Source organism: Centroberyx gerrardi, chromosome 10 (assembly GCF_048128805.1).
Source record: "Centroberyx gerrardi isolate f3 chromosome 10, fCenGer3.hap1.cur.20231027, whole genome shotgun sequence".
Taxonomy (NCBI): domain Eukaryota; kingdom Metazoa; phylum Chordata; class Actinopteri; order Beryciformes; family Berycidae; genus Centroberyx; species Centroberyx gerrardi.
In genome coordinates, this window is record NC_136006.1 from 13,659,210 (window position 1) to 13,673,445 (window position 14,236).

At 42.3% G+C, this 14,236-nt stretch overlaps 1 protein-coding gene across 1 annotated transcript; it reads right to left on the reverse strand.

Moving 5' to 3' along the window:
• Window positions 1-587: 587 nt before the first annotated feature.
• Window positions 588-11,153, reverse strand: LOC139926616 (E3 ubiquitin-protein ligase MARCHF4). Its single transcript, XM_071918384.2, has 4 exons — window positions 10,722-11,153; window positions 3,930-4,085; window positions 2,641-2,833; window positions 588-1,064 (listed from the first exon to the last, which is right to left on the reverse strand). Exons 1-4 carry the CDS (start codon window positions 11,151-11,153, stop codon window positions 652-654), a joined length of 1,194 nt encoding a protein of 397 aa, XP_071774485.1. The 3' UTR covers window positions 588-651.
• Between the last annotated feature and the right edge of the window lie 3,083 nt (window positions 11,154-14,236).

Consider the following 14,236-nt stretch of genomic DNA (forward strand, 5'->3'; position numbering starts at 1 on the left):
AGCATGCTTCTGAGATCTAGTGTCCCTTGTGACGAAAAGTGATCTTTCATGGACATGAAACAAGGGCTATAAACAAGTATCAAAGAGCACATCTGATTTTGATACTCAGGAAAGAGGAGACTGGGAAACCATTGGCTCTGGGAGCTACTTATTGGTGATATAGCCAAAAATGAATATGTGCCACATGGACTGCAAGTGGCACTACTGCTTTTGAGGAGAAACATATTGTCAGGCATGGAGATGTTGGCCCAACTAATTATCCAATTAGTTGTGAATATGACTGTACTTACAAACATTCAGTACATCAAAATTTCTAATTCTAGATAGTATTGCTGCTGACAAGAGAAGAGAGAATTCTGATTTTCAAAACATGACATTTTTTGTATTATTGTCATGCGATACAGACAGAAGTCCTGATAAAAAAAAATCTTAATTATTCTTTAAGTATCCCCAGAATAATTATTTTCCAACCCATTCTGCAAATCAAACAACTTCGACTTTTATTCAATCCATGTACGGACATCAGAGATGCATTTGAAACAAACAAGAACATTGTATTAATCCAGTGCAGTTAGGGTAAGACCGTGTTCAACTGTCTGCCAGTTTATAAACCTTCCACCTTCGCGCAAGATAAGGCCTCAAACTGAATCCTCAGACCGTAGTGACTCTCATGACCAGCTCCCGCGTGCTGTTGCTGGGCTGGCTGCGGACCTCCGGCTGCCTCAGGTGGCTGAGGAGGTGGAGGATGTTGTAGGGACAGTGTTGGTCCGGCACTGCGCCGGGGTCATCGTGCGCGCCCAGTCCTCCTGTGGCCGTCACCACGGTGGTAGCGGTGGAGCCGGGGGTGGTGGAGGCTACCACCATCAGGGAGGAGGTGGAGGTGGACACTCCTACCCCAGTCTGATAGCCCTGGCTGGGCTGAGAGAGCGTCCTGTCCACGGCGGCCTGCTTCAGGTCGTCGCTGTCCATAGACTTATCATAGTTCAGGACCTTCCACTGCTGGTTCACGGCCTGCCAGCGGTGGAAGATGCGAAACACAGAGGGTCCCTCGTGGACAATTAGCGCTGTGGAGATCAGAACATCAATTAGACAATGTCACTGTCTGGCAGCAGTCTTAATGATACCACAGAGTGATATATCTCTGCAGTGGTGGATTCACTGTGACTGTGTTAAGGCAGACGGTGAAGGTGAAGCCCACAGAAAGTATTAGCTGTGGGAGCAGCAGAACAAAACAACTAATCTTTAAAGTATCGCACCGTAACCCCAAAGATAAGATCTTTATTTCATGAAAAAGTGTAAGACATGGTACAACTTGCGACACAGTAATACACACCAATTTTAGGTTTTAGGTTAGCAAAGATGATGTATTCGTTCTGTGGGTTTGTTCGATAATATCTTATCACAGTTCAAAATTGCTTATTGATTCGTCCTCATTGAACTCAGCATGCTGGAAAATTGAAATCAATCTGTAACAAGAGATGCATGGACCCCAAGATTTTACAGCCTGTTTTTGTTATAGTAGATTCATGTAAAGGGAAATATTTGTGTCTTCTTATTGTGCTTAGACAGTATCATCACTATCATTATAGCCAATATACAACATATTGCAGTTGTATTCATCATAGAACAACATAATTACGTTATAATGGCTCACTATGTCTTTTCTTACAATTAGCATAATATTGTCATCGCATATGATAAGCAGTTACATAAGCTTCAAGCAGTGCAGCAACCACAGTGCTAGCAGTTTTCCCAAGTATGGACAGGTAATAATTCCACTCTCCTCTATTTACCGAGTTTAATGATAAGAAATCCTGTCTCTCCTCCTCAGTTCTGTTTCTCTCCCACTCCGTCTTTGTCTGCTGATAAGAGAAAGTCAAGTCTTTTCTCTTTAATGTCTGCCAGGTGACAAGTTAATCTCTGTAAAGTGCAGAGTTAATGACTCCACAGTCAATTCCTGCTACCAAACCGGAGACAATCAATCTCCTCTTCCTCTCATCCTGCTGTCTATTGCAGTGGCAGTTAGGCTTTTCTCAATGTGAGATGCCATCAGACAGTCATCCAAGCACACAGGCAGCCAAGCTCAAGAGGAGCGACACTACAAGATTTTCTCCGGGTTTAAAGCTTCAATTACGACTCCCACGCAAATTCAGAAAATAGTTGAAAATGCTACATCACAGTTTTCTCTCCGAGGTCGTGTCAGAGTACCTTGGTCTTCAAAGTTTGCTGGGGATTGCTATTGTAGTGTTTAATGTTGTGCTGAAAGCCTTTTTAATGCACGCAAAGAAAACCACTTCGGTTGCTGATAGGACTGTACCAAGACTTGAAAACATGCTGCATGCATGTTTAATTTATCAAGTAAGTTTTGACCCAGCATCTCATCATGTTTCAACACTGTAATACAAAAATATTGGTAAAGCTATGGCCCAAGAATCATAAGTCAAAGGCACATCTTGACCTGGGATAATGTGACAAGACTCCACGCACTTAATATTAATCTCAGAATCCAATCTCAAGATGTAAGTACTCCAATTCTATTTGATCCAAAACCACAAGGCCATTCCAAAAGAATTCCAACCATTTGATTAAATTCAGCAAGTAATGAACCGATCCCCTGTAATCTGAAATGTAGCGCCTCACCGATGCAGACGATGTCCATGAAGCCGTACATGCCGTAGCAGATCTGGAACAGCAGGTCTTGGCGCTGCCAGCGGGCTGACGGGCTGAAAGACGACCACACCAACCAGGAGATACTGGCCATCAGGAACAGGGAGCCCAAGATGGCTGCTGCTATCTGCACCTTCTCTATCACTGTCAGGGAGATGGCCTGCCACTGCATGGAGAGACACAGACCAGAGAACAATCAGTTTGGTTTGTTTCTCTTTTAACCTTTATTTAATTCTCAGAAAAGGAGTGCGTAGGAGAGGAGTGCTTATGTAGAGAGAAACACAAACAAGAGAAAGACACAAACAATGTCTACAGTCATCAATTAAAACATTCACAAATCATTAATTAAAACATTCACATTTTCATCAGATTCCTGAAATGTTCCATCGCAACCAAAGCATCAAGTTTCAGGGTTCGCAGCATTTGTCTTCAGGTATATGAAACACAAAATCTAAAGGCAGTATTTCCCAGGTCAGTGCTAGTCCCGAGAGCATTTCTATTTCCAGTCCAATTCCAACTCTCCAGTCAATAAACAATGCAAGATACAGCAATAGTCGAGGAGAAGAGTTTTAGAAATAAACAAAAACCAATCCTGATCTCACAAAAACAGTGGGCTTGCTCACTTTTTGCTATAAAATGCAGTATTTCCAGTTACAAATCAAAGAGCTGGAGAGTAGACAGCATCTATCTCTACTTAAGAGTGGAGACTATTGAATGCCTATAGATTATATCACCAAAGTCTAAAACAGAGAGAGAGATTGCTTCCACAATCTGTCTACAGAACTACACTGGGAAACAAGCCCTGTTTCTATACAAAGTTTCATTCTCAGCTTTTTTCTTCTCAATTTATGATCAGGGCAGAACTAGAGTTGCGGTAAACACAGGATAATTACTGAAAACGATGTTTTAGGTGCTTTCTCCTCCCAACCAAAAACAAATTACGATATGAATAACAAAAATGCGTCCAAATGAGTCTCACAGGAAAAGGGCCTGGGGCTATCTACCCCCATCTCAATATACCCAAATAGCTCTCCCCTTGAGATGATTTGATAATGTTGGCAAACATAGATTTTGGCACTCAGTGTTTCGAGTTTTTGATTGGATTTTAACTTTACAGATTCTCTTAGTTCCAAGAACCTACAGTATCTTGGCCATACATTCCCTACTTGTGGATATTCTAAAAATTCAATTTCTGGCTCAGCTGTTTTTCCACTAAAAGCTCACCGTTTTCCACTTCGCTCTGTAATACACCAATAGCTCACCTGTAGTGGGTTCTTAGTGCTGATGGCAATGACCTGATATTTGTAGTAGCATAGCTCACAGGCCCAGGAGCCTCTCTCACTGATCCATTTGATGAGGCAGGGCTGGTGGGTGCAGCGCACCGACCCGCTGCAGCGACACGGGCTCAGCAGCTCCCCCTGTAGGACAGACACAGCCAATCAGCACCAGAAGACTGCAGCTAAGGACCCAGGACAAGAGTTTATTATTATAATTCAGTTCATTTAAGTTGATAAATAACCTTCACAGCCGAGTTTAAGATCATCTTATTATCTTAGGCTTAGAGTTTTTCCATTTTCTTTACTTCTGGTAGATGTCTTGTCTGAGCAAGTTGTAGTGCAGGTCAAACAGAAATGTGCCTTAATACCTGTGTTGAACTGATTTACACTACCAGTCAAAAGTTTGGATAGGCCTGATTGAATGTACTATGTTTTTTATTATCTTAAAGCCATTTTGATCTAAAGGCTTATGCTTATTAAATGCTTGAAATGTGTTTCTTAGACAAATAAAATAATTCCATTTGTGTTATTTCAGAGTTTTGATGTCTCTACTATTATTCTAAAATGTGAAAAATAAATGTCCAAACTTTTGACTGGAAGTGTAAATCAAGAACAATAAGGTCCTGCACTGATACATACCATGAATATGTCACATTTTTTCACTAATAGCAGACAGAATGCAATACTGGAGATGAAGCAAGCTAGCATTTTCTGCTTCACATCATTGGACTGGAGCCTCAGTAGGTCGAGTACTGATTTCCTATTTAGGAGAAACATCTGCCCATAGCAATCACTAACCGATTAATTATCCCTAGTTTCTTCACCTTATGTACCCTCTCTGTAGAAAATCCTTTTACAGGCAATATAAATCACCTACATGCATATATGTTTGCAGTTCCTTGCAGTGTCTTATTGATTTTCTCAGAGGTTTACACACAGGCAGGCAGGCAGGTAGGAAAGCACGCACGCACTGCACAATCTTATTTCAGTAGAATGCCAGTTCAGAAATGACATGAAAGCCTTGCGTTGTCATAACTATTACACCTAGTTGACAGTCCAAATCCTTGATTACTGGCACAGCTGAGAGGTGGAGGGATTAGCCACAGACGCTTCTGTCAAAGAACAAAGCCCAAAGAAGATGCAAAACACTGAACAATAGAGTTTGTTACTTTAACTTCTTTTTACTGCAGCCCTTCAAAACACTGTGATGGAATAGTCGTGTTTACAGCAATGTTCTTTTATAGTTACAAAAGTGGTGTGTTCAGATTCATCATTCAAGTTTATAGGGATACACATACACGTTTAGACTAAAAAGAAATAGCCCCTAAAATCAAGAAATGCTTAATTTTCCCGTGCCTTCTCCTTCCTCTTCCCCTTAAATCACATCCTCCTCTCCTTGCCTTCCCTCTCTACTCGACCTTGATTCTGTCTTGTTAAAGAAAAACTGTAAAACCTAACCTCTTATGTCTGGTTCATACGCCTTTATTTAGATTTTCCGTGTCAAATTTGAACAGGATCCAATATCTTTTTTTATATTATTGTCTGAGCGCTGCACTCTTCAGTAAATGCTGGTCATCTAGGAATGTAAGCTCATTCCACTCCTGCACTCATTCTGGATGGGAGCACCAGCCAAAAGCCTAAAATGTAAATGTTAATATAAATAACGGTCTTTCATGTCCCCACTCTCTGCCTGACTGGGTGATTTTAGTGAATAACAAGCAAAATTAATGACAATTGTTGCTAGTTCTGCGTTTTAGCCGAAGCCCTAGGCGGTGGCAGCCTAGATGTCGGAGAGGCAGATTTGTGACCAGAGGGTGGCCGGCTAAAAACCTATGCCTGCTGGGAAGATGTGGGCGGGGAGGGCGAAAGAGAGGCGCGCTTCCCGCCAACAGTTGCTGTCGAGATGCACTTGCGCAAGGCATTTACCCTCCGTTTGCCCCAGTGGTCAACAGACTGTGTTTGTACTGGGCAGCTCCCTGGTGTGAATGTGTGTGTAAGTGTGTGGGTATGTGTAGCAAGGCGTTACTGAAAAAAAAAACATGTTGTTGCTGCCGTTTGAAAACCTTGTATCTCCAAAATGTCAACTCTTTTTATTAAAGATAATTTTTGGGGCATTTTTACCTTTATTAGACAGATCAAAGTGGAGAGAGACAGGAAAGTTTGGGGCGGAGACAAGGGGATGACATGCAGCAAAGGTCTTCAAACCCAGGACGTCGCATTTACATGGTACCCGCCTTAAACCACTCAACCACCAGGACACCCCAAAATGTCAACTTTTTTAGAAACTGAGAAAAATTGCATTTTGAGCTCATCTTATGGGGTTTGAAAGGGTTTCTGGAAATCCAAGGATGATAGAATTCAACCCATAGACGGCTGTGTAATCCTTCAATTTAAGTGAAAACAAAAAAATCACCAAAATTGCCCAGTCAACCTTCCCCGGATAAATAAAAGGTAAAAAAAAAAAACCTATCAATGACATAGTACACAAAAGACTCTGCAATTAACTTCACCATCTAAGCCAGGGATTCTTAAACCATTTTCAGCCTGAGATACAAATGAGAAATGTATTCTTCCACCCTGGGTCCCAAGCTCATTAAAATATATTACAAGCCTTGTCATATGGGAACCCAAAAGATGTAGGCCCGCTGCCCTTTTTGGCTTCTGACCTGCAGTTAAAGAAACTTGGATCTATGAAATTCAAAGCAGGACCTCCTTGTAAAGATGTTTCTTAATCTAAATGGGACTGAACAAAAGCCTATAATGAATGAAAAAGGGATGTAGCTCTACCCCTCTAAGCCAAGGTATTTGTTTTCTAAGCCGAGGTATTGTTAATTCCGTATTCACATTCCCTGTCCAATCTGTACCATGAACACAGCATTGCAGAGATTGTGGGGAGAAACACAAAGCAGCGCTCCAACTGATGTCTCCACGCCATCATTGTCCTGACATCTCTGACAGACGGAGCAGCACCCTGGTCGCGGAGCAGGGAGGAAAAAAGGGGGGCGATAGAGGAGAAAAGGCCCATCTACAGATGGCCATGGTGGGAGTGTATTGGCAGGCGCACCAGAACAGTTCTGCCGTGTCCAGTGGGACTCGGACTACTCACTGTGACAGGCCTGATCACAGCCAAGAGCTGAAACCTAGATCCACTCCCATGCAACAGAGGCCGCAGAGCGAGCAAAAGAGTCTGCTAACAAATGTGGCATTACAGCCCACACACACTGACACGCGCTACAGCTTAATGTCCTATTGCTGATCAAACAGCAACGTTACTACATTATACTGTAAAACAATGTACTCTATTAATAACTGGAGTTTGGTCATATTATTACATTTCTCTGTGCTACATTATTTCTATCTCAAAAACAACTCAGCGCACTTAATATTCTCCTCATAAACCCAGAACCACATCTGGCTGCTACTGTGTAATGACATGAAACTGAATTACAGATTGAGATTCACATTTTTTAAGGGTGTGAAATCAGGGCAAGCGAACTCCATTAAATCTAGGCGAGGGGACACCGTGAGATAATAAACTAGCTCACCCCAAAACAAAACAAGAGAGATTTTTTACATCGGCCAATAAAAGACGTTCAGGCCAAAAGCATTTCTTTTTCCGGGAACCTGCAAGTCATCTAAAATACAGATTCATTGTGTATATTGTAATAACCCTATCCAACAAGTTAGAGAGAAAAGAAGTACAGCCACTGAATAATGGAATTGAAGGGCCCAAGTCAGGGCATATAAGTTTAGATTTATTTACCTATAATGACCCTTCATAAAACATATGCCGGAGGACGCTCCGCTCATCGCTTATTCTGCGGCACCATTACGGTAATAGTTAATGGGCCCGATAAAGAGCAATTGAATAGAAAAGCAATAACTAGGGGTTTCTGATCTAATGTTTATGACTTCATAGCTCCTGCCAATAGACCTCAGCTAGGGCCAAAATATTTCATTCGCTTATGTAACTTGTTTATATCCCATTCCCAAGAAATGGCTGAGGAGCCATCTTACATGTGATGGAATACAGAAAGCATAGTGCTCCGGCGCTGTGGGGCCTCGCAGAGAGAATGATGCTAACTCGACCCCTCAAGGGCTCTCATTGTGCCTCTGACAAATGAACTGTGCAAGTGCATTATCTGTGTTATGATTTAGGAGTGAAAGCCAGCATCTTTTCTAAGCAGCAGGGAGTCACACTCACATTCTTAACATGCAACTGAAGTGAGGACTGGATAGTAGGAGCGTCTGCCCCAAAGGCCACTTCAATGTAATAGTGCATGACACTCCAGGAAAGGATCCCTCAAACGGGGACATATTCCACAGCTTTCCTTTAATATTATTCCACTTCAAGGACAATGCGATACAGTGTTATTTCCTGCTGATCTGTATGATCTGAAGAAAACGTGGCAGAGGAATTGTTCACAGTGGATCTGTGAGCGATGCGGTCTAGACCAGGTCTGGGCGCACGCGCTTGAATAAAGCGAGCCCTTTGTTAAGCTTCTTGTTGAGCTTTCGCTGAATAGAACTGATGGAAAATGGAAACGGGTCTCAAGGTAGCTGTATATGAAAACTAGATGAATAACTGGAGGTATTGAAGTAAGAGACATGAATATATTATGGGTCTTACCTTTGGAATGTCAAAGTGCCACTTCATCTGATATTGGCTCAACTTTTCATTATTTACTGTGTCTGAGGCTATAATTTGACTCAAACACAAGTAGTCTGACTTGAAACAACAGGGTGTTAAATTGGGAATCGCTAAGGACAGCCTCCATCACAATGGTACCAACAACATCAAGATCGATTCGACTCAACAAAGATTACATAGACTATTTAGCAAAGGTTAGGCTTGGTGCCGGTATATTTATTCGGAATACAATCATTTTTCAGTGGTTGCCTCTGTCAAACATTCAGCTAAAGGCCCTTTTCTAGCAGGATACTTAAAAACTACGTCCCTCACTCCCTTCCTCACACTGTCTTGAGTATCACAGCCCCGGGGATGGAAGTGTTTTGGAGGTGGATTGTCAGATCAGATACTGGCTGCCTTGGTCTACGTGACATCCTGGAGGCTAAGGGAGAACAGAGGATAACTAATGTCCCCGCTGCCTGTATCACACAGTGACACACAGACAGTCCACTCATCTCTCCTTTCCAATGGAGCTGCCTGCTCCTGTACCCATTTACACCTCAGCAGATCTATATCTGGACTTCACCCAAACCAACAGCAGAGACGATAGGAGAGGGAAGGATGGTGATAGATAAGAACTTGCATAATGAAAAGATGGCAGAAAATCAAGTGCTATTGAGTAGCTGCAATGTCTCAAAGAAGCGTCGATGGGGTGAGCTGGAGGAGGCCCTGGGAAATACTGCAAATTTTCGAAGGCTGTATTTTGTATGCATTGCAGGGCCTGCTGCCTATCTGTCGAGCTTTTGAAATAACAAGGATCTGAGGCCTCGTCTTCCAATCTCATAACTAGATCCCATGGCAGTAATGATTTGAAAGTGCAAGCTCAGAGGTGGAATGATACATAATTTTGCTGTTGGAGTAATTAGTTGATGATATATAAAGAGATGAAGCTATACAAAGTGGAATGGTATGACCATAAAATGATAAATCTGAACAATTAGGAAAACTTGCTAAGGTAAAGGCAACATAACTATAAGTACATTGTAGAGTGTTGGGGAAAAAAGTATGCTTATTGTGCTACACCTTAGTTGTCTTCCTTCATATTTTTTCTACACCCCCCCCACCCCCCCCATGTGTGACATATTCGTCAATCTAGGCTCAAAGGCAGAGACAAACAGTGCAACTAATGTGGCTGCAAATCGCAAACTGTCTGCTCTTCTGTTATAATTTAGTCTTATTTATTGCGGCACACCTTGGCCATCTCCTCCAGATTTTCCCTCTGCTGATTGATGAAGTGTGACATATTCATCAATATAGCCTCAAAGCCAGAGACAAACAGTGTGACTAATGCGACTGCCGTTCTCTCTTGTATCTGCCGTTCTGTTCACATTAATTTCTACTGTTTCAGGTGGTGTGTGTGCAACAGAGTGAGAAGCATTATTTGATTTTTCACGCACATAATGTTTCGGTATGAATTCACAGTAAGCGTTTGGCTCTAATGAGTTGTTATGGCATCTCTGTGTATCCTCCACACTTGTCAACCAGGGGGACAGGGTCTTTCATTATCCTCCCACTGGTAGCTGTCTTTTCATGCCTCACAAAGTGATGAGGGCAGGATGCAGTGGGAGCCTTGCTGAGAGAGCTCTCCAGCAGCTGTGTGATTATCCTAACAAGACACTGGGAGTGGGCTTTCTCAGAGGAAAAGAAACTTGACCAGTAGATCCTCTTGTAAAAGAATGCTTGATATCAGCGCTCCAAGAGCAGTGACTGATATCTGGGCTTGAATATGCAATGTTCTGCCAACATGAATAGTTAATCTGTAGTGGTCTCCAGTCATGTTTCATGGAGGGCAAAGAGTGTGCAGGTTTTCATTCCAACCAAACACTACACCAACAGATTTCACTCATTTGCATACCTTCAGTGCGAGTGTGTGTGCATGTGGGGTAATTAGTGAAATGAGCTGGTGTAGTGTTTAGATGGAGTGACAACCTGCATACTCTTAGCCCTAGATGGAACATGATCTTAGACTAATGACATAGAATATAACAGTAAGACATTAATCTCTCATTTTAGCAAGTCACCTCTTCAAAAGAAACCCCCCTCTTGCAGCTCAGCAGCAAATAGAGGAACATTCTTCCTTGACTTACATGCTCTGGTCCCTGGAAACAGATCCTGCACACAGGCGTCCTGAAGCCACTTTCACTGTAGCTGGTGAGGGAGAATCTCTCCTCCAGCTTGCCCTTTGAGCAGTCATCAGAGGAGCTGCTGCAGCCGCGCAGGGCCGCCGACAGCTCTGCCGCATCAACCCAGCCCGCCACTTGTCGGTCTCCCCCCGGTGGCCCGGTGGCTCCTCCCGCAGGTGGGGTAGTCCAGTCCCCCGCGTGCTGGTGGCCCCGCACTAACGTGTTGTTGTTGTCGGGGACAGTGACGCCCGTCTCATGGCTTTCCGCGGCTTGTCCGCTCATGGGGGTCAGCGGAGGCAGCGGTGTCGGCGGCGCCGGTGGCCCGAGCAGGAGCACCCTCAGGTCACCGAGCAGGACGCAGCAGCGGCTCTTCAGCATGCCCTGGCTGCGCAGCATCAGCCTGTCTCCGGCTACAAATTCACAGCACCATACAATGATGCTGAAAGCAAACAGCATGTGCCCCCGTCATGAGCAGGCACTTCTTCATATGTCGTGGGATGGGGTGGTGGGGGCGGGGGGGCGTCTTCCAGTGGTGTTTGTTGGGATTTTGGTGTAGCTTTTAGTTTCCTATGTAGACATATGTAGGTATATTTTCAGTCTTTTATTTTTTCCCCACGAGAGAGTAAATCCAACAAGAAAATAAATTCCATCGATGCAAACAAGTGTCTGAAGCCATTAAGTTCAATAAATGGAATCGCTAAAAGGGGGAAAGTCAGATGTTAGATTGATAGGAATATGCATTCAAATAATTAGGCTATGCCCCGTTCACTCAAATGTCCACGGTCATTTCATGGCATCAGTTATAACAGTCTGCATGGTCTACACAGCATAAACTATCTGGACAGTCTTTTCCCTCCAGATTCACGTCCAGTGCATAAACCCGGAATCACATCTGTCTGTATAATGGCTCGCAATTTAAGCAGTAGCCTAATAGAAAACAAAATTGCAGCGCTCAATCTTAAAATTCTAATATTCCAACAATATTCAACGAAAGCGCAATTTTAAACCAGCAGTGCTCGGGTTACTGTCGACATCCTGTCCATTTAAAGCAAAACCAAATCAATCGATGGGGTGCCATGTTAGGAAGCAAATCTCTCTTACCTGACGAGCTACACCGATTTCCATATGACTCACAATTTCAGGCTTTTTTGACAGATTCCAAGCCGGACTGCAGGTCTTGCACAAGTCTCTTCACAGCTTTGAAAGCCAAATATCGAATTTCCATATTCGAGGAACAAGTCGGTGCGTTTAAATCCATCCATTAAATTCCAGCACGATTCTCGGACCGTCCTGCTAGGTGAATGCATCCGTAGCCCCGGAATGATCAGTGATCATTGGCTGCTGAATTGGTGCTGCAGCTTCAGCACCATGATTCCTGGGACAGCTCCCAGGCGCCGCACGTCACCACCGCACGGTGATGCAAGCAGCCAACCCATTACTTGGGAAACTGTGGATTCAGACAAGTTCAAGAGAATATGATCATCATAATAACTAGTTGTTATATGTAAGGCACCTATTGGGATTGGGGCTGGAGCATCCTGGATACATTCATAATACGAGCTATTGAGTAAATGACAGATGGAGAGCAAGGTCCGTATTCCACAACAGTGAGATTTCTTTTTTTTTTTTTTCCTGTTTGAGTGGTGTTTTCTGTATAAAATGATACAAACAGAAAGCCCATTACATCAACAGAAAATTCAGTATCAGCTCCTTGATCAATAATTCACAAAACACAAATAATTCATATTAATCTCAATCTGTCAATTACTTAACACAAATCTCAGTTTCAGTAAATGATCAAATGATCAGGCAACAAAGAGTGAACTGAAGAACTGAAAAAAAAGCTAAACTAAATTCACACAATGCAAATAACTATCAAAAGCAGTTATTTCTCCAAATTAATTGATAATGCAAAAGAACAATGAATCATAACAACTACTAAACCAAATGCTCACTTATGGACGCAAATGAACAAAAACGAACAAAGGAAAGCAGGAAAAACAGAAGAAATGGGAACAATGACTGTTAACTTGCTGGTCAGGGAGCAGCGAGGCTTGATTGAGGGACTGAGCTTTCTTTGCCAGAACTCAAACTGTGGTCAGGCACTTAATGGACTGTCAACTATGGTGCTATGAGGAAACTCACAAATTAAACCAGTGGTTGTCAATCCCCTGGACCCAGAGTGCTGCTGGTTTTGTGTCCTAGCACAGTGGTTCTCAACGTGGGGTCCCGGGACCACCAGGGGTCCTTGAGGAGGATCCAGGGGGTCCCCAGCAAATTGATGAATTGTTAAACTTCAGCATTATTTAATTTACAAGAAGTTTACACAATTAGAGAATGTAGAAGAATGACTGTTCTGAGTTTCTCTGTTATCTCTCTACCTACAATACAGACAGTCATGAAATTCTGGACAAAATCATCTGACAATAAAAATATCCTCAGATTTGGGTTCGAGAGACAAAATCTCATCAAATGGGGGTCCGTGGCCCTAATGTGGACTAAATTTGGGGTCCTTGATATGAAAAAGGTTGAGAATCACTGTCCTAGCAGGTAGTTAATTGCAGTAAATTGCATTCACCTTGCATCCCAGGTGTAAAATAGTCCCTGATTAGATGATTAGATTCAAAACCACTGAATGAAACAATGCTCAAAACAGTTGATACATTTCAAATAGAAGCAGTGGAAATTACATATAAATTTGAATTATAGAGTATAAGAAAGCTTTGACAAAAATCTAACAGTTTTATATCAACATTACAGAGTAACATGTCAAATACAAAATAAAAACAAGTACAATACGGCAGTTATAATAACAAGTAGAGATAATACATTATAATAGAGGATAGGGCTTCGATATAATTTATATTAAATTAAAAATTTTTGTTGATGTAACTGATGAAAGTAGTGTTGTACTGAATATATAGCCTCGGTGCAATGTTGGTTAGTAAAAGGTACTTTTGATTCTTTCTTGTAACCTTGTTTCTTTTATTTGTTTTGATTGTGAGCTTTTTTTTTTTTTAGAAAAGTGCTATAAATGAAGTTCTTATTATTATTATTGTTAATACTTTAACAATGGTTCAGTGGAGAGTTGTAGGCAATGTAAACTCAGGTTGTGAAACAAAGTTTACCTACCTTAACAAGCTATTGTAAATCATTATGATCTAAATTCAGTGTAATGTAAGTAGTATCAGACTTAACTTACATAAAAACGGATCTTCTCAAGATTACTGTTATGAAAAGTTGGCTGCTCTTGAGGTGATCAATGATTGAAACTGATAGTTTCCATAGCTTTTTATTTCCCACCACACCACTGGGCATGGATGATAGGGGCTGAAACTTCCACGTGCCTTCTTGTTGTCCTACGTCACTTCCTGCGCGGCAGACTCGCTCTGAGCAGGCAGCAAGTTGAGTTGACAACTTCACCCTGCGCCGTTAGTTAGAAAATCATCTTTCCGTCCTTAGATCACATTGCGGGTGAT